Source organism: Micropterus salmoides, unplaced genomic scaffold (genome assembly GCF_014851395.1).
Source record: "Micropterus salmoides isolate LMB-PRFRI ecotype aquatic unplaced genomic scaffold, ASM1485139v1 Ms_hic_scaffold_14, whole genome shotgun sequence".
Taxonomy (NCBI): Eukaryota; Metazoa; Chordata; class Actinopteri; order Centrarchiformes; family Centrarchidae; genus Micropterus; species Micropterus salmoides.
Genome location: NW_024040485.1, coordinates 23,630,109 through 23,648,689, shown reverse-complemented (window position 1 = coordinate 23,648,689; position 18,581 = coordinate 23,630,109). Strand labels below are relative to the sequence as shown.

The following is an 18,581-nucleotide window of genomic DNA, read 5'->3' as shown; positions in this document are numbered from 1 at the left end:
CAGACCTCTTTAGAAACAAAAATATTCTGCTTTGAAAATAATTTATGTCTGGTCTGTCCTGCAGAGTGTGAATGACACAACATCTCACTGTCTCAGGTTACCACCTGCTTCAAGACAGCCACCATCATCCCTGTACCTAAAAAGTCTGCTATGTCTAGTCTGAATGACTACTGCCCTGTGGCTCTCACCTCCATTCTGATGAAGTGCTTTGAGAAACTGGTGCTCCAGCACATAAAGAATGACATCCCAGCCAGCCTGGACTCACCCGTTTGCTTTCAGAACTAACATCCACAGAGGATGCCATCTCCACAGCCCTCCACTCAGCTCCCAGTGCCAAGTTCTTGTCAGCTTTTACAGAGGAGCAATAGAAAGCATCATGCCTGGAAACACTACATGGGATGTGCATGGCCCAGGACCAGAGGGCTCTGTAGGGGGTGATTGGTACCCATATACCAAGAATCAGTGAGGCAAGATACTGACACAGAGCCCAAAGGATATTAAAAGGACAGTACCCACCAGGCTGTTCACCCTGCTGCCTTCTGACAGAAGTTTCTGCATCACCACACTGCAGAGCAGCTTCCCCCCAAGCTATGAGACTTGTAAACTCATCCTCAGCTCTGCTCCACTGAATATGGTTATAGTTATTTCTGGATCATTGTGATTTGATTTACTGTCATTTGTCTGCTACATAGCAGAAGGGAGTCACAGTAAATTTCGCTTTACAATCTGTTGTAGTGTGACCAATAAACCTACCTTATTTTATTTCCACAGAAGAGTTCAAATAGCTACTTAATAGTATCAAGCACCAACAGTCACAACATGACTCAACAGCTGTGATGCGATTGTTTATTGAAGCAACACGTAAAGCAAGCAAACTTGTGTATTTAAAGAAAAAAAAAAATTCATTATTTTAACAATTTCTAAATCATTTATCCACGTTGTCAGAATTACGGAAACCAAAGACCAATTTTGTAGACAAATTCCTACATCTTCACAGTAAAGATGTTTAGATTTGAGCGTTAGATAACCAAAGTTAGAAATGCTACTTTGAGCACCTGCCTCATTGTAGCCTGGCAGATCAGTTTAAAAATCACTCAAACTATGAATGGTTAATAGATCATTTCAAATAGCTACAATACAATGTTGTTCTGAGCTTCAGGTGGTTTTTCATAATAAAAACTAAAGACTTTACGATTTGCTAAACTGCTGTAACATTTGAATTTTACACTGATTATAGTCCTTCATTTTTTCCACAATTCTCCATTTCCCAGTAACTTTAGTAGCACAACAGGCATTTCAAGTAACTTGATTCTAGCAGACATGGGGGGGAGAAAATGTAAAAACTAAACAAAACAAGCCAAATACACATTCTCCAAAACCTCTTTACATACTGTACTGTATGTAGAAACTGAGCTCTATAATGCAGTCATGAGGAAAAAGGCACATGGAAATCTCTTAACACAGAAAGTAGAATGTACTTTCACACTGACTGAATCATTAATAAAATGCATTTTGCAGAGTGGTGAGCTTTTCTGGAAATCCTGGACCAAACTGCTGTAACCAGTGGTCTCAAATATGTTTGTTATTCATTCTTTAAAGTAAAAGGCCTTCCATCAGTTCCATATGAAGCCCAAGGATGAAAAAAAAAAACCAACACACCACATTTTTAGCATTTGAATAAAATGAGACACTGCAAAAGACATGAAGCTTCTTCACCTTATTACAGAAATGTTTCCATAAGAGGTGATGTTAAAACCCAGCACTATTGAGATCTGTGGGCAGAAGCTGCAGACCTTAAGAGGAAGTTACAGAGGGTACATTAGCATGGAAGCATCATACAAGTGTTCTAAAGATGCAGACAACATTGGTATTGTGTAGCATTGTACTGTATATACACACACACACACACACACATTATGGGAAACACTGTTCCCGATAATAAAAACATCCACCCCTACAGTGAAATATGGAGGGCACTGCCTCCGATACGGACACACACACACAGGTAGGCAAAAACTACCTTCTTTTTGCACATTATGGAAGACACTGCTCCCGATAATGTTGTCAGGATGAGAAGTGTACATGTACAGAGGCACCAGTCTGACAGAGGTGCTCAGTAAATATTTTCTGAGGTGCGATATGTGAGCTGGCCGTGCCTGATAGACCAATCCAGTGTCAGTTTTGTAGAGCTTTGAGTTGTGCCGTTGTGTGTTCAGTACTGGCTTTCGGTCAACATGTACACTTCTTTTAGCAGATGCTGCTTTTGTCATTTCGACAGTATAACTGTCATAATTATGGAAGGCACTGCTTCCGATAATTATACATTTTTATAAAAGGCAATAAAAAAAATATTTATAGTGAACCCTGCCACTGATAAATAAATAACACAATAAATAGACATACGGTTTCTCTTGCAGTGCCACAAGGTTGGAGATATTCTCCCTTGGTTTTTGAAAGTCCTACAGAGACGTGCTCTCATGTCAGGAGGTGGACGATTCAGATAATGAACTAATTCAAATTGAAAAGTTGCGGGTAATTTGGACTATGATTAACGCAGCACAAGTGTTTAACAATACCAAGTAACGACAGTTACTTGTCCAAATCCACTTTGGTGCATGTTCTGTGCAACAGCTGTGTTATTGAAAATTAATCTCTGGTCCTTTTAGGCAACTTCTGAATCTCTGACAATGAGTTGAGTAACAGATTTCAGCACAGTGTGAAACTAAAGCTACCAACGTAAACCAGCTCAGGTTTGAACATGCGGCTCCAGCAGCAGTGGAAATACCAGCAGTTTTGATCTTGTAATCATTATGGTAAACAAATGCAGAGTTATTTGCCATTATCTCACATTGCCACTTTGTGTTTCATGAGCTGGGAAACAGCCTCTGCTGTGATTATGACCCGATACTGTGCTGAAAAGGCATCACTTTCGCTACATTCAACTCATTCATAGACCAATGCCAATTTAAGTAGTATGGTCACATAACATGGCCATTTGAAGGTAGTCGTTACTAGCACCAAAGTATTCACAATGTGACGTAGCACATGTTGAAATAATTCAAGATTTTTTCTTTTCAAAGTGGGGGGAAAAAAAAAAAAAAAAAAAAAAAAAAGTAGTGACCTAATAAACTGTTAGGCTTAAGTCATTTTTAACAATATTGTTTGGATTTAAAGAAAAAAAAAAAATCACTGAAATGTTGGAAATTATGAACAGAGGTGATGACTGATGTTGCCATCCATTTAGAAACATTTCCTCAATCCCCTTGATCTCATTTAAAAAGCTGTGCAACTGTTGGTATATGATCACAGCCTACTGGTTTTCACGCTGACAACTGTAATGATTGTAAAGAGGGCCAAACCATAAACAAGGGAGGAGGGGTGGGAGATAGTTTTTAGATTTCATTATCCAAAGCCCAGATGTCCCCTGCTAGCGAGTTGGCACAGCCCTGAATGGTCCAGGTCGCCAGGGCAAACTGGTTGTGGAACAGGTCGGTGTCTGCCTTAGGGTTGTTGGTCTTGAGGGCATCCAGGTGATCGGACAGAGCCTTGAGTGTGTGAGGTCCGGAGCCCAGCAGGATGTGGCGGAAAGGATTCTCTCTGGGAGACTCATAGGGCGACAGGAAGTTCCTTTCCACCTACACAAAGAGGAACACAGGATGGTGTATAGATGGAAATTTTCAATGCTTTCTCAAGTCACAGGATTATTGGTTTGCTTTGATGATCACGATAAAGTGATCTTTAATTACCTCCAGTCAAAAAAAAAAAAACATGACATTCACCAGTCCCCTTCTCTCCTTTAGAACTTTTGAGCGCATTGTGACAAGTTCTTTATTTCTCTGTACTATGCCAGGCACCTTTTATACATGTTCCCTTCAAACCAGTGAGAAAAGCAAGGCCAAAAATATAAATATAGTGTCTCATGGGTGGTACGCTAAACTGTTCTAACTTTGGAAAATAGTGTGATCATGTAGGACACAGATTAAGAAAATACTTTAGGGCCTTAATTAAAAAAAAAAAAAAAAAAACACACACACACACACACACACACACCCCTCCAGATATCCCCATCAATAGTGTTTTTGCACTCATCTTAAGAGATGAACCCCAAGTTGTACAGGTCTTACAGTCATGATGCGGTCATTAATGATGCGGCACATCTCGATGTCCTCCAGGTCGCTGTTCTGGATGTCTGCCGCCAGGCTGCGAGAGGCACGGCTGTAGGACCCGGAGGCCGAGATCAACCACTGCACTGTCAGGGCCTTGGGAAACAGATGGGGCTGCATCTGGAAGCAGACACAGCATCCGCCAGGGTAATTTAGTGTAAACACAACTAAATGGATGTGTCTGGCCACATTAGAGTTAATAAATCAAAGCAGGAATTAACAAAAAGTAAACTGGTTACTTTACAAAGCTAGAATTTCAATGAGAGTTTTGTAGATTTAATGTTTATCCATCTATATGGATAAAGACATGGTATTCACATACAGACTCTTGGAAGCAACAACAGCCGAATCTGTTGGGCAAAGTTCAATTCAAGTCAGCAAGAAAACACTGAACACCTACCCTCTGAACATTGTTGACTTTCGCGTTGATCTGAGCCACTTGAATGCGTATTAGCTTGTCATACTTCGCCAGGTCCATCCGCAGGAGATGATCGTGGACCAGCCGCAGAGCCATGTGACCTGCGAACCGGGTCGCCATTTCAGCCAGCTGAGGAACCTTGTTGCCCGTGACCCCGTTCAATTTCTCCTGGGTGTCAAGCTTTGTGCCGAAGTACAGGTAGTCCTGAGAGGGGAAAACCAAGATGTGATGAGAATTGGTGTTCTATACCAAACATTAACATAATGGCTATGTACAAGGTTGTCTTGGGTTACAGCTATTGGCGCAAAAAAGTGGTGTTTAACTTATAGCACAGCAGGATGGCTTACTGAATTTGCATGGGTGAATCTAAATGAGACTGAGGGAATGCCAGAAAAGGCAAGGAAAGGATAAGCTGCGTTATCCATCTTCAGAGGCTCCAACCTGGTGAAAAATAATAAAAAATAATAAGTGGAATTAGGAGATTAGGTAGTAAACATGAGTGACAACTATCCTATACATTCCAGCTGTGTATGATACTAGTGAGAAAGGCTTGGCTGTCAAGGTGATGTGTAAACACTGACTGGACCCATAGCTTGCTCAGACTTACACATTCGATTCCCAGTTCCCCTTTCCAAAGCTAGTAAAGAGGTTCATGTCCTTGTTTAGGGTCTTCACCTGTGGAGGAGAGAATTTTATATGGTTCGTTATATCTTAAAACATTCAGACAAATTGATAACATTTAACTGCCATTACTGTGGGCTTGTATTAAATGTGCTCGAGCTGTGGATTTACCTCTTTCAGAGTGCTCTCGAACAGGCTGTGCATCAAGGGACTGCCTGCTACTTTAAATCCAGTCTGACCTGGAAAAGAAGAATTAAACTCAGCCATTCTGAAAACAGTGTCATATTATAGGTATAAGGAAAGTGTTCAATATTTAATTGCCTGATTTAGAGTCAAGCAGGAAGACCTCTTGGGGCTCCCAAAATGTTTTTAACTAATGACAGTTAATACCTGTTACAGCGCCATCCAGGTTGATGTAGCAGAAAGCTTTCATGCTGAGAGAAGACAGATAACCCTGGATATACAAAAAAATTATATTAAAGTGTTCTAACACCAATGATAACTGCATTAAGCTGTCGATCAAAATAAGTGCAGTTGGGAAAACCTCATGTCCAAAATGTTTCATTTCTCACCTCCAACCACTCGGTGGCGCCAACACTCCCATATTCTCCAGCACTCCAGCTAGCAAACACAATGCTTCTCCTCGGCTTCAATCCGTCTGTCAAGGGGATAACAAATGCACATTTAGAAAAAGAACAGTGCCTGCGCTAAATACGAAATACTCAAGAATTCGACTAGCATATCCTCCGACTACTTTCTTCAGCTGTTTAATGACTTGCATCAGGTAGGATCTGATTTGTACAATTATTTCCAGACAAAATCCTGCACCATTTCATGTTAAAACATTTAGACTTACCATTCTTCACCATTTCTGAGATGGAACGTGCCAACTCAACAAGGATGCTGGTGCCAACGGTCGACGCAGCAAAGCCTGGACCCCAAGCATCCCTCTGGGCACCGATAATCACATATCGATCTAAAATAAATAAGACAATGAGAAGATGTTCACTTTTTCAGCACACCGAACTCCTGATCACAGCATGCGTCTCTTGTTAAAACATCTGAATATACCTGCATCCACAAAGCCTTTGATGACACCGAAGACGTTGTGCATCTTTTTCTCAGTAAGAACATTGTTGACCTCCACGGTAATAAGATCGCTCTCATCTCCCAGTTTGTAGCCGCCTCTCCACGATTCTGGGACACTTTGACCCCCCAGCTGTCTGTGGGATGCACACAAACAATGCTATGGAACTCACAGTGCACAAGGAATATTTAAACAAATATAAATTAAAGAGGATCGGCACTGTATTCATCATGCTTCCCTCAGCATTGTTGTTTAAGATGGTCCACAGCGTATGTGAGCCTTACCGCAGAATCTTTTCAGCCATGACTTTAGTGATGGTCTGAGCCAGGATTTGAGGCAGGCCTGAAGACTGGACAGGTGGAAACTGGGTATGGTTGAATGAGGGGAAGCCTGGGGTGTAGGGATCCCCTGAACCCAGGTGGACCTGTGAGAGAGACAGAAGGAAGGTCAGAGGGAAAGACAGGTTTTAAAGAGTTTGCTAAGCAGTTATGAGTCGACAGTCACGTTTTTAAATTTGTGTTTCAGAATAATCTTAATCCCAGTAGCCTGGAGCCTTACCCTCAAGCTTCAATTTGAAGTTGTTTAATAAAAACAACTCAGAATTTGCACAAACAAAAACAAATAAGTACTTCCTGTATAAGTACTGTACCGATGAAGTCCCCCCCCCCCCTTTGAAGAGCACCTAAATGTGAAGTGTATCTGCCTCTTACATTACAGTTGTGTTGACAGTGTTCAGAATACATGCATTGTTGCGTGTGTCAAGCAGTCTTCTTACTCCTTGCTTTTTGTTGCCACATTGTTGGGCAAACCACCACTAATGGATTAATGTGAACCACTGGCAAGAATTTGCGCCCCCCCCGCCGGCATGTTAGAGCACAAAATGAAAACACTACATATGTACATCTGTCCAGTGGGTTTCATCCTTCGACATTATGCTTCAGAACTGTCCACACTCACATGTCCAAAGAGTGCAATGTCTTTAGCAGTGTTATCATTGTCATGGTCTGGGTAGATCAGCACAGCAGAGGCATTCATTTTAGCAGCATTAGCTACCTGTAAGCAAAAAGGGGGAAATAAAGTTACTACAGTCTATTATTGTCACCAACCAGTAATCTCATTTGTACAAAAATCACGTATTGTAGAGTGATTGAGGGGACAAAAAGCTGTATCTTACTAAAAGCACCCACCTTCTCAGCAAAGCTGATCTTACCAGCTCTGACCAGCATGACCTTGCCGCTCAGGTTTATGTTCCTGTCCCGCAGCAACATGAAATCATTTTCCATCCCGTAATATGCATACAAGATGGAACCCTGGACCCCCCCCAAAATAAAAAATAAGTTACTGCATTTTACTTAATTTTAAATATTATCCATTTAATTTAGCTTGTAAATTACATTTGCAGTTCCACTGGCACTGTAGGACAGGAATCCCTCTGGACGCTCCTCCGTTCCTTTGTAAACAAATTTGTTGAAGCCAGAAGCTGGGGGGTCCTGAACCTTAATAAAGTGCTCGTCGGTCCAGGTGTTCATGCCGTACTCTTTAAACTTCTTGAGGACCTTGTTCCCCAGAACCTCGTCACCTGGAGAACCAGCCCGGTGACTTTCACTGGAAAACTCACTAGGATAGGTGGAAATAAAAAAAAAAGAAACCAGCTTTTAAAACTGCAGTACAAAGACAACATTTTCCAAGAATAGTAACTTTGTAAAGAAGCCAATACTGCCTCACAGCAGATTCTACAGCGTGTGGGCTTTTATATTTAGGCTACCTGAAAATAGGCTCAAATTTCTCTGCACTGAGTTTTTGAGCGAGGAGCTTTTTGACATCGTCCCAATCCATGAGGGGGGCGGCACCCGTTTCGTGGGGAACAGGGTCTTCAAAAGGCAGGACAGAGGCTGCACAGCTGGGAGGAGGAGTATCCTTCTTATGTTGAACCAAGTAGCCAATCAAGATCCCTGAAAGTGGCAGTGGCTTTAAATGAGGAACAACCAGGGAAAGACTGAACAATTGCACTGACAGAGACGAAGAAGGCAAACATCCAAGGACGCAATGCATCAAGTTACAGTAATATTTCAGTTTTGTCCTGGTTGACCTCTTACCAATGATAAAGATGAGGAGGGCTGAGGCTGCCATGAAGAAAAGGTTCTGGGGTGTGTGTTTAAGCTTTGGAGACACGTAGGGTTTGCTGTTGGAGTTGTGATTGAGGTGGTCTCCCACGCCATTTCCCCCGACCTCCTCATCCATGTCGGATGACAGCTTCATCTCCACCTGGCTGTTATCACCTTCCATATTCTGGGTCAAGTTGAAACGCGTGTAGGAGTGTGGCTCCCCGTTAAACTGTGAAGACAGAACAATGTGGCTATGAGGAGAAAATATGGTTTGTTATTTAGCTACGAACAAATCAGGACAGTGATATGGCCAAAAATGTTACGATAATAAATTTCATATCATTTGATAATTATCACAATAAATGTTAATTCATTGTTTCTTTAAAGTTTAAAGGATGATTTTTGCTTCCGAGTGAAAGTAGAAGAAACCAGATGGTTAATTGTGGTTCACTTAAGTCTGTGGTAGACCATTCAAAACATTTGTTGAAAAGATTCATAATTAAGCATGAGTAAAATTAAATAATTTTGCCTCTTTTCCTTCCTCAACCAAATAAATCTTAAGATTAAAGGGCCAATTCTTTCATGAATCAAATGAAAAAAAACACATTTATTGAACATCTGTTATATTGTTATTGAGGAAGATTACATCGTTTTGTTTTATTGCTCAGCACTATAACATATTTTTGAAGATCGATATTTGCAGGACATAACCTGGAATTTATGACCAGTGGGGGTTTGTACAATTATGACTTCACTTATTACAGAAGTTTATGTATAAAAAGTTCCTCCAGTGTTTCAGCAGCACTACAGTTTACCATTTTCTAATAAGTCTTACTTTAAATAAAGGGTATATAAGTTGTAGCTAATGGCTTCACTAATGTAAATGTTCTTTGTTAATGCTTAAAGTAATAACGACCAACTTTTAGGTTGTTAAGTGCTCCAGCATGAGTTTCTTTGTTCTTTTAGCTAGCACTTTAATCCATCAGGAAGACCCCTCTGATGGACCCTTCAACAACCAAAAAAAAGCCTCAGAACTTCTGGACACCCCTGCACAGAAAAGAAGCTTAACACATTGAATAGTTACAATCTAGATTAATGTTTTTGTAGTGAAGGAATCCTGCAGATCTGGTGATTTATCAGAAGACTGAAACCCAAACTCATTGTTTGCCGACAATGACATTTCAGCAGCCTGTAGCACATATTTGCATTTTTGAAGCTTAGTGAGAGAACCAAAAAGTGCTTAGTTTATTTCGTTTCACTTTTACGGTCGCCCACTCTTTCTATTTATTTTTCCCCTCGGTCAATGTTTTAAGTAGCACATTTAACTTTTCCCTTCAGTGCGTGATGCAGTGTGATCAGAAGACTTTACTCTCTGAAAATAGACAAATCAGTTTGGCTTTCGGGCCTAAGCACATGGCAGACAATCTAGAAGAATACTTCCTCATCACCTGCAAATATGATAAATACTGTACTAATATGAAATATAGAATGTCAAGGTATAGTATAACAAAATTAACTTACAGTAGTAGCTTTCTGAGAACTAAAAATGAAGGATGAACGACGACTGAAAATGAGCACAAAGCACTAGTTCTTCTATCAGGAGGATCTGCTCAGAAGGAAATGGGAAGTACTCCCTTTTCCGTTACAGACTACATGTAGACATATTTATTCAAATGAAAATAAAAATTTTGGTAATAAACTTCAACACAAATTGCTTGTGCTGGGTTAAAGGAAAATGTAAAACTAAGTTATTCACCATTGGTGGGGAACAGGACTGTGTGGTGTGCAGTGTCAGTTTTGTTGAAAACACATCAAAAAGCAATGGCTGCAAGTTCCTTTCTTGTACTCGTTTTATATTCTATACGGATGTTGCATATGAGTTTCTATTGGCACATTTGACCGCTACATTTCCTGCCTTTTAATTAGCCAACAATTTGCCAGTGCCTGGCTAGCAGTTACAAATGATTTTCCATCGCAAAATTGTGCTCTGGATTTATACAATTCTTTAATAAAAAGGCTCATAGGTTTCTAATTGCATGTTGAAAATGTTGGTAAGCCATCAAGTCTGCCATTACAAATGGTGGTAACTCATTGATAAAATAGGTTTCCAATACAAAAGTCCAATAGGGTTGCATTTGTACTTGTTACTATGATAACAGATTTGCCTAAATGCTCCGTTGTCATTTTCGAAAGTGGCGAAACAGTTAACTGGAACTACAGAGCTAAACAACTTCTCAAAAGTTGTTCTTAATGGTTTAATACTAATCTATAAAAATGTAATGAATTACAATAACTAGACGTTATAACTTAAACTCTTTATAATGTATATTATTTCAAAGTGGTACAATTTTTGTCTCTTGCAGCGATTAGAATATAATCACATCCTTCTTGATAAAGACAAACTTATAGCACTTAAACATGCAACATTAACAGCACTGAAGAGATTTACATTCCTCTGCCTAATAATCATTCAGCATGATGTTGATGAAGTGTAAAGTAATAAATATTTGTTCCCAAAACATTCAATTATGCAACAAAGACAGTTATAATAACACTCATTTCAGAAGTGGTAATGAGGGGAGGATTATTCTTTATGGCAAGGCTTGTTATTTTAAGATTATAGTTGTAATGCTAGTTACAATACTCACAATTTTGGATATCGTTGACCTTGCCTGGTCCATTTCTGCTTCACAGGATGCTTAAGAAAAAAAAAAAAAAAAAAACAAGACAAAGAAGGCGTATTAATGAAGCAATCAGGCCTCAAAATTGATTGTTCTCTCACAGTTTGAAGTGTTCAAATATAACACAAACGCCATCTATTCTAGTATGAAATGCTCATCCCTGTAGACTTAGTGGCTATAAATACACCTTTCTAAAAACTAGTAGTAGTTGTAAAACTAGTTGCTAGTCAACAAAAGGGATGTGTTTTATCTTTAAAAGATAAATTTTAGGTGTATAAACATATTTTAAGGTTTCATTTCTATACAGTGTGTATCAGTTTCATTTGTGGGAATAATGGGGTGTCCAAAGAACACATCCCACCTCTTGTCTAAACAGCCATAGAGTTTCCTTTGCTGCCAACTAGAAAGGCAGCACAGTTTCTGGGCACAAAAGACCAGTGTCTGACACTGGTTAACACAGACTCCATCCCTCTACATGAACTCCAGTGCCAGAAGAATACAATTACAGAATAACTAGCTTCCCACTAGCTCCGACTTAAAAGACCAGCCAAACAAAGCAACGTCTCAATTTAACAGGAGGAACGAGACCTGAAATGCATGTCTTCTGTAGATTTTCTCAACACTGTAACGCACTACCCGTGGAATAAGAACCATGCATGTGATCGTCCTCAGGAGAGAGGCCTGCTGCGTAAGCTGCATCATATACAAGAGGTCAAATGGGTCCTGTGTCTCAATGCATTTTTAACAAGACATATGCTTGATAATAACTTATCAGAACCATTTTGCTTTCAGAAGGCTTTTATATACACAGTTCTTAAACATATGCATATCAGAAGAATTTCTATTATAAATGGACATTAAAGTATGAGAGAAACAATGTCACAGTATAGAATTTCTGACCACTCAGTGAGTTTTCTATCGATTCACTGGTATTTGACACTTGGACACTGCATAGCCACGTCATGGCCTAATACTGCTGCTTTTGAATGCTGGCTAAGGATCGTCTTTGAGTAACAGTGTCAATTTTGTGAAGCCGATTGACTACATAGCCCAATTCATGATACTGGCCGATACTTAAGGCAATGTAATTATTAGTTACAGGTGTCAGGTTAGTAATCTCAGTAAGAAACACAGGATTTAGCTGTGGCATAGCAGTAGATGTGTATGTTGACTGTAGTGGTCAAGAAGCTTGGCTTATCACACACAGAAACACCCTCAAGTGATAAGGTTTACAACATGTAGAATAGTAACACATCTAGTGAAAATAAACAGTTTAAATGATCAAACGTGTGAGAAATGTAAACATGTTCTTACAAAAACACTGAGCTTGTCTAATTGGAAACTTGTTAAATTGATAGGCCTGCAAAAAAACCAAGCACTGCAACTTTTCCTGAAGTGCCAATGTTGTTCAATTTTCTAAAAGGGTATCCCCTTTGGCCCAATGAACAACATTGCTATACAAAAAAAAAAAAAAAAAAAAAAAAAAACAACCAGTAGAATCACATCCTTTGTCACCATAAAAGCACAATTGTGGGCAGGTTAGGGATTTTTGGTTCAAATATGGCTTGTACAAAGGGATGTTAATAGAAGCAGCATAAAAGTTACGCCATATTTCTATGACAATAGACTAGAGCCCAACAGATTTCTCATTTTGCAGATATTATCGGCCGATATAAGCCATTTGCAAATACATCTGTGTTTATAACAGCCGATATGACTAGAAAAGCAGTGTTTCCCCTAGGATGGAGTTTTAGCAGCGGAGGTGAAGCAAAATTTTTGTCTGAATATGACAAAACCCCCAACAAAATGTCTCAGCAACATTGCTCTCGTGTCCATGAGCATGCAATGCACCTTAGAATAGCTTAAAACTGCAGTGTTTTCCCAGTTTAATGTGAGCTTTAGAGAATGTTTTGGTGTTGGTCAGGGGGGTTGGGTCCTCCAAAAGGAAATTGTGTTTTCCAATGAAAAATATGTAATTTCACATCATATTGGGCCATTATTTTCACCACATCTCTGAACAAATAGTTGGAAAAGCTAGAGCAGATAACACCCAAAGATCAGTCTACAGGAGGAACTACAACCTTTAGATCTGGAGAAAGTAATTTGGTTGGTTCTGTTGCTCCACAGTGATGGCACTGCATGTTGTGGGCATCACCCCTAAGTCTTAATGGCAGGAAAACCCTGTTATAAGACCTCAGAATCATTATAGACCGTTCATGTTTTCTTTCTGTGTCTTCATTTTACAGCTTTTGACATTTATCAGTAGACATTAATATAAGAAAAAGGCAACATGAGAAACCACCTCCCTTCTGAGGTGCATTTTATTTGCACATTAGCAACTTGAGACTCTGCTATTGATTTTCGCTACCGTAGCATTTTTCAACAAGGCAGCATATATCGTCAGAACACTGGCATTCTGTCGATTTATGCTACCTATTGAGATGTGCTACTTCGTGGTTCTGCGCATGCATACGACCCACAAGCATGGTCTTTCCACAGCCATAAATCTGTGCAACCTTGCTGTTGGGAATGCTGTCGAGAAAGTGGCTGATTAGTCAATATCTGTCAGTAATATTAAAAAAAAAAAACACATTACACACATGTCATGGTATCGTGGTATGTCTTAACATAAAATGTTACGGATAATCTTTATGTAATGCGTTTCTTAATATAAAGGGGGGGCTATTGGATTTAAAAAAAAAAAAAAAAAAACCACAAAAAAACCACAAAAAAACAAATAGAGATCGGTCTTAAAAATCCCATGTCGGTTGGGCTCTACAGTACACACTGGACAACAATGTAGATGGCGGAAACATAAATGGGATTTGAAAAAGGCTGTGTAATAGTTAACAGGGCACCATTAATACCAGGTAAGAGAATTGTGCTTTGTGTGTACTTTTTGCCTTGTCTCCATCTCTTGGCTAGAGGGGGCTCTGTTCAAATGGAGCAACTTTTAAAATGTATTCTTAAATATGTACTGGGAGGGGATACCAGTGCCTGGTGCACAACAATTTGATTCACCCAAATCACTGTGAACTATGCATTCAAAGTATTTGCAAATGACTCATAGGTGAGCATATAATAGCAAGAACCTCCAACAAATGGCTTTTCCATGAAGAGTTTGCAGTATGTCACAGTTCCACCTTAAACTAACCTACAAATTGCTTAAGCCACATGTAAAGCAACTCATAACCAACCCTAATTCCAGGTCTAGTGAGCAGACAGGATGATTTGACCAAGCAAACCCTCATGGCCTCTCCTACCCTGTTTGACCTTCAGAAAAGAACAAAACTTCTCAAACAACCCTGGTCTTATCAAGTCCTTAAGGAGGAAACAGCCCTTAACAATCCACTTCTGTGTGAGAAGAACATGGGCTTGCTCAGGGCTTAAACCATTTCCACACTTACCGAACTTTGGACTGACTAAAACACTGCTTTGTTGACCGCAGGCTCAACCATACCCTTCATAGTCTAATTTTCTCACAACCTTATTTGTGCACTATCAGGTCATTGTATACTGCCTGTTTAAATGTAAACGAAACACAATCAAACAGAAGAATTTAAGCTGAAAAAAGACGCAGAGCTAGCCTGGAGTGATGCGTGTTCAGCAGAGAAAAATTCATAATGACCCCCAGAGGCCAAGCTTTACAAGCTTCACTGAAGGGGCAGATCCCAAACTCAACATTGCGTGAGGAGATCTTGTGTTGGCAGGCAGGCCTGCCCTAATCTGCAGCACCAAAGCATGGCCTTGCTAAACTCTGAGCAGCATGCTTCCAAGACAGCATAGATAAAGCCTAACCTTGTACTCCAAGTGTGTTTAAATAAAGCAAACAGGGGTGCAGACATGTTGGAACCTGGACATAACTTAGTTCAGACAACACCGACTATTCTAGGCAGTATGAAGTACAGCTAACTTTAGAGCATGGCTTTGCATCAGCCAGCCCCAGGACTCCCTTGACTTCGCTGCCCCCCCCCAAAAAAAAATTAAGCTTAACAACCCATTTTTCTTATTCACAGCCTGCTTTGCAACACAAACTTAAGACACTTCACAATAGACTTGAAAAATTGATAGACCACACTTAACCGCTTTGTAAAGCCAATTGCCCTCTAAGGTGGGCAGAGCCCCATCTATAATCTTACATACCACACATACCAGGCTTTAATACTTTAATCAGATTAGCTACCCTTTCAGATGAGAGACCTATGGGTATTAGCAATATAAGACACAAATCAAGAATGTATAGTTCACATTCAAAAGAAGACAAACGCAAAACAACTTTTAACACTACACTAGAAAGAAAGGACATAAAGCATGCGCTTTAAAGCATGCGCTTTATGTCCTTGAAGGCGTCCATTAGCCTGTAGCGGTCTCTGAACCAGGACTATCTCCATTGAATAATTCTTAGACATGTGTGCAAGAGAGATATTAGGAGCAAAAGTGAGTCACGCCCTTCTGGGAATGACACTCGCAGGCTTGGCCTTTTAGACAGTCATGCTAAATGAGGGCAGGGCAGCATGGTCCCTTAAGCTTTAACTGGAGATTATACTGGGCAGAGTTCATCTGCACATTACCAAATATAATGTGGAACAGCCTGCCACTCTCACATATCAGGGCTGCTTAATTTTTTTTAGAAAACATTGCAAAGAGCATGCAAGAGCCTGGAAATTGTTTTGAATAAAGCACAACGCAAGTTCACCCTCAAGGACTGCACAGCACTGCAGGCTGATTAAATATCACTGTCAGTGTGAGAAAGGTGAATTCCTCTCTGGTTTCCAGGGTTAAAGCTTGTTGCAAAATTAGCTTCCTCAGTGTTATTGGTAACTGAACAAATCCTGTTTTAAAAGAGTAGTAAACTATTGCTTTATAAATAGGTTACTGAAGCTGTCGCAAGAAGACTTCCGTTCTTACATTTCAACAGCACTGTTGTGTATGCAGTTTACGATCACTGGGGGGGTGGGGGGGGCAGAAAAGAAATAGCAAAATGCCCTTCTCTCGTGCAATTACAGAGTCGGTCACTCACTGAAGTAACCCAATTGAGTCCACCATTAGTGGACAGTGAAGTAATCTCTTCATTCAACATTACATAATTAATACTAGGCAGTGCAACCTTAAAAACATCAGCATAACAATGATAACTTAACCTATTTGTCCAAGCTCTCGGCTCTTAATACATCTTGTATGCGTTTGTGTATATTCAACAGAAAGACACAAAAGTGAAATTTGAGAAATCATAGGTGCATAGACAAGCCACTCATGTGTACGTAGCCTAGTTAGACATGGTAGAAATATTACAGCAGCTTGTACTTATAACTGAAAAAAATATACACAAATGATATATCCTAGGCAATACAACTACCTGCAGCTGACAAGCCAAGCCTACATTAATCACACTATAATTGTAACTATATTTAATTTGCCTGCCTTTTTAAATAAATTAATGCACAAATACTTGAAAGACTTAAACTGATTAATACAGCTGAACATATTTAAAGCCGCATGAAATTTTGTATAAAAGCATAACATTTTTTCCTAAGACTTGATTTACTGATAATTCTCTTTATTTAGGAGTTTAATTTTAAAATTTCTTCATTCACCATTACATCCCCCCCACATTAAATGAGAAATTGGTCTAGTCTACAGATCTCTGGCAACCGAACTCTTTCACAAAAAGGTCACAAGAGAAAACCAGGGCACAGAGAGATGTAAAGGTAGGAAACGAGGGAGACAAGGCATGGTGAGAATAAAAAAGGGATACACGATAAGGGGAGCAGTGGAGGAGAAGGGGTCAAGGGTGCGTAGGAGTCATTGTGCGGTGGCAAATCATGTGAGAGTCACACTGGGGAAAGCTGCAAGCTGCTCATGGGAAAATGAAGTAGAACAGTGAGGTTGGCAAATCCCATTTATTATTAGGCACACACACACACACACACACGTATTCTTAAAAACAGCAGCGCATTTGAAATAGACATGAGCGGCAAAACACAGGATGTAGTTGTACTCTGTGCAGAGGACACAATGACTTATTGTCAACTTAAAGCAGAGTTTAACTATGATGCAGGTTTTGGTGCTTTGTAACACCTTTACACAGGGGACCCACCAGGTGGCACCATGGTGTGCATGTCTCCCTGGCACATACCATAGACTGTATATAAAAAAAGGGCACACACTCAATCTTTGCGGTTGGCTTTGTGCAACATTTGAGACAGTAAACGATTACTATAATTGACTAATACTGCTACTACAGATACTACTAAAACTGAAAGCAGGTCTCTTCCCAACACTGCTTTATATAAGTTGTCACCATGTTATGTGACCTAAAATGCACTAACAGGCAATAATAAGTTACTCTTCAAGGACAAAAAAAGGAAGACAGCCAACAGTTCACCGGCTTGTCATGTTACACCGCATTAGGTACAACTCACTCATAACCAAATCTGGTTCCTAAAAAGGCATTTTGCCCATAAAATCGTCTTTTAGCTTCGCGTAACGTTAAACGCGAAAAAGCAGTATGGGTCATTTTAAAACCTTCTAGACTGGAGGTTAGAGCAATGATATTGTTGTAATTACAAGCATATCTATACAGCATTGATCAAGGTCAGTAAACAGGCTAGTGTAATGTCTACCTAATGACAGGGTTACCCCCTCAGCAGGAAGGCTTCACTTGCTGAACGTGACTACCGGCTTTCTTCATTATGGCGCCCTTGATTGTCACGTTGCCAATGTAACAACCAACATTGTGAATGTAAGATTTCCATCTGTAGTACTGGAAACCTCCACGTGTCTTAAAAAAATGACAGGTGGTGGTGTAACAGTTTCTGCTTCTGTAGGCTTTGTCGTACGTGCTAAGGACACGGCAGCATAACGTTTCATTCATACAGGTAATCTGCATTTAAAAGTTACTTTAAAAAGGATTACATATGCAATACATCTGGCCAATACACTCTCTAAAGAAAAACGAGGGCTCGTGCCCGTCCACAGAGCGTCTTTGAATGGCAGTAATCGTTATTTCAGTACATTAAGCTGTAACGCCTATCCAGCTCAGGTTGAATTATTGTGTGTGTCGCGGATAAAACTCTCACCTTCTCTCCAACACACCGCAAACTTCTTCTGTGACGGCCTTTGATGCAAAGTAACTCTCGGTGCAGCTTCCTTGCTATCTCTCGTCTTTCAACCGGTGCCCTTGGCTCAACCACGCTGTCAAGCGGTTTTATCGGCTTCATCTTCTTCTTTGTTGGAAACCAGCGATTAGGTACACTACCGCCACCTACCGGACTGGAGTGTGGCTCAAATGCTTTGCAGACTGACGTACATGAACAAACAAAACCAATTAAAAACTACAGACAAAATAAAACAACACCTATATCCTCAACATTAATTCAGTATTCTTCAGAAATTTAATGAGGTGCTTAGATATTCTCCAGTCTTTATCCCCAATGAGGTTCTCTACAGTGAACCTAAGCTTAGCTTTTCCTACAACTGCTGCTATTTTCCTCCAGCACATGTTGA

The 18,581-nt window shown here is 40.0% G+C and overlaps 1 protein-coding gene across 1 annotated transcript; it reads right to left on the bottom strand.

Annotated features, from left to right (window-relative positions):
• Positions 1-832: 832 nt before the first annotated feature.
• On the bottom strand, positions 833-18,305 carry tfr1a (transferrin receptor 1a). Its single transcript, XM_038718573.1, has 18 exons — positions 18,155-18,305; positions 11,043-11,092; positions 8,386-8,623; positions 8,055-8,241; positions 7,684-7,906; positions 7,477-7,599; positions 7,247-7,342; positions 6,574-6,713; positions 6,274-6,425; positions 6,059-6,178; positions 5,775-5,860; positions 5,593-5,656; positions 5,374-5,441; positions 5,189-5,256; positions 4,929-5,022; positions 4,564-4,785; positions 4,125-4,283; positions 833-3,635 (listed from the first exon to the last, which is right to left on the bottom strand). Exons 2-18 carry the CDS (start codon positions 11,073-11,075, stop codon positions 3,393-3,395), a joined length of 2,316 nt encoding a protein of 771 aa, XP_038574501.1. The 5' UTR covers positions 11,076-11,092; positions 18,155-18,305; the 3' UTR covers positions 833-3,392.
• Positions 18,306-18,581: the final 276 nt, after the last annotated feature.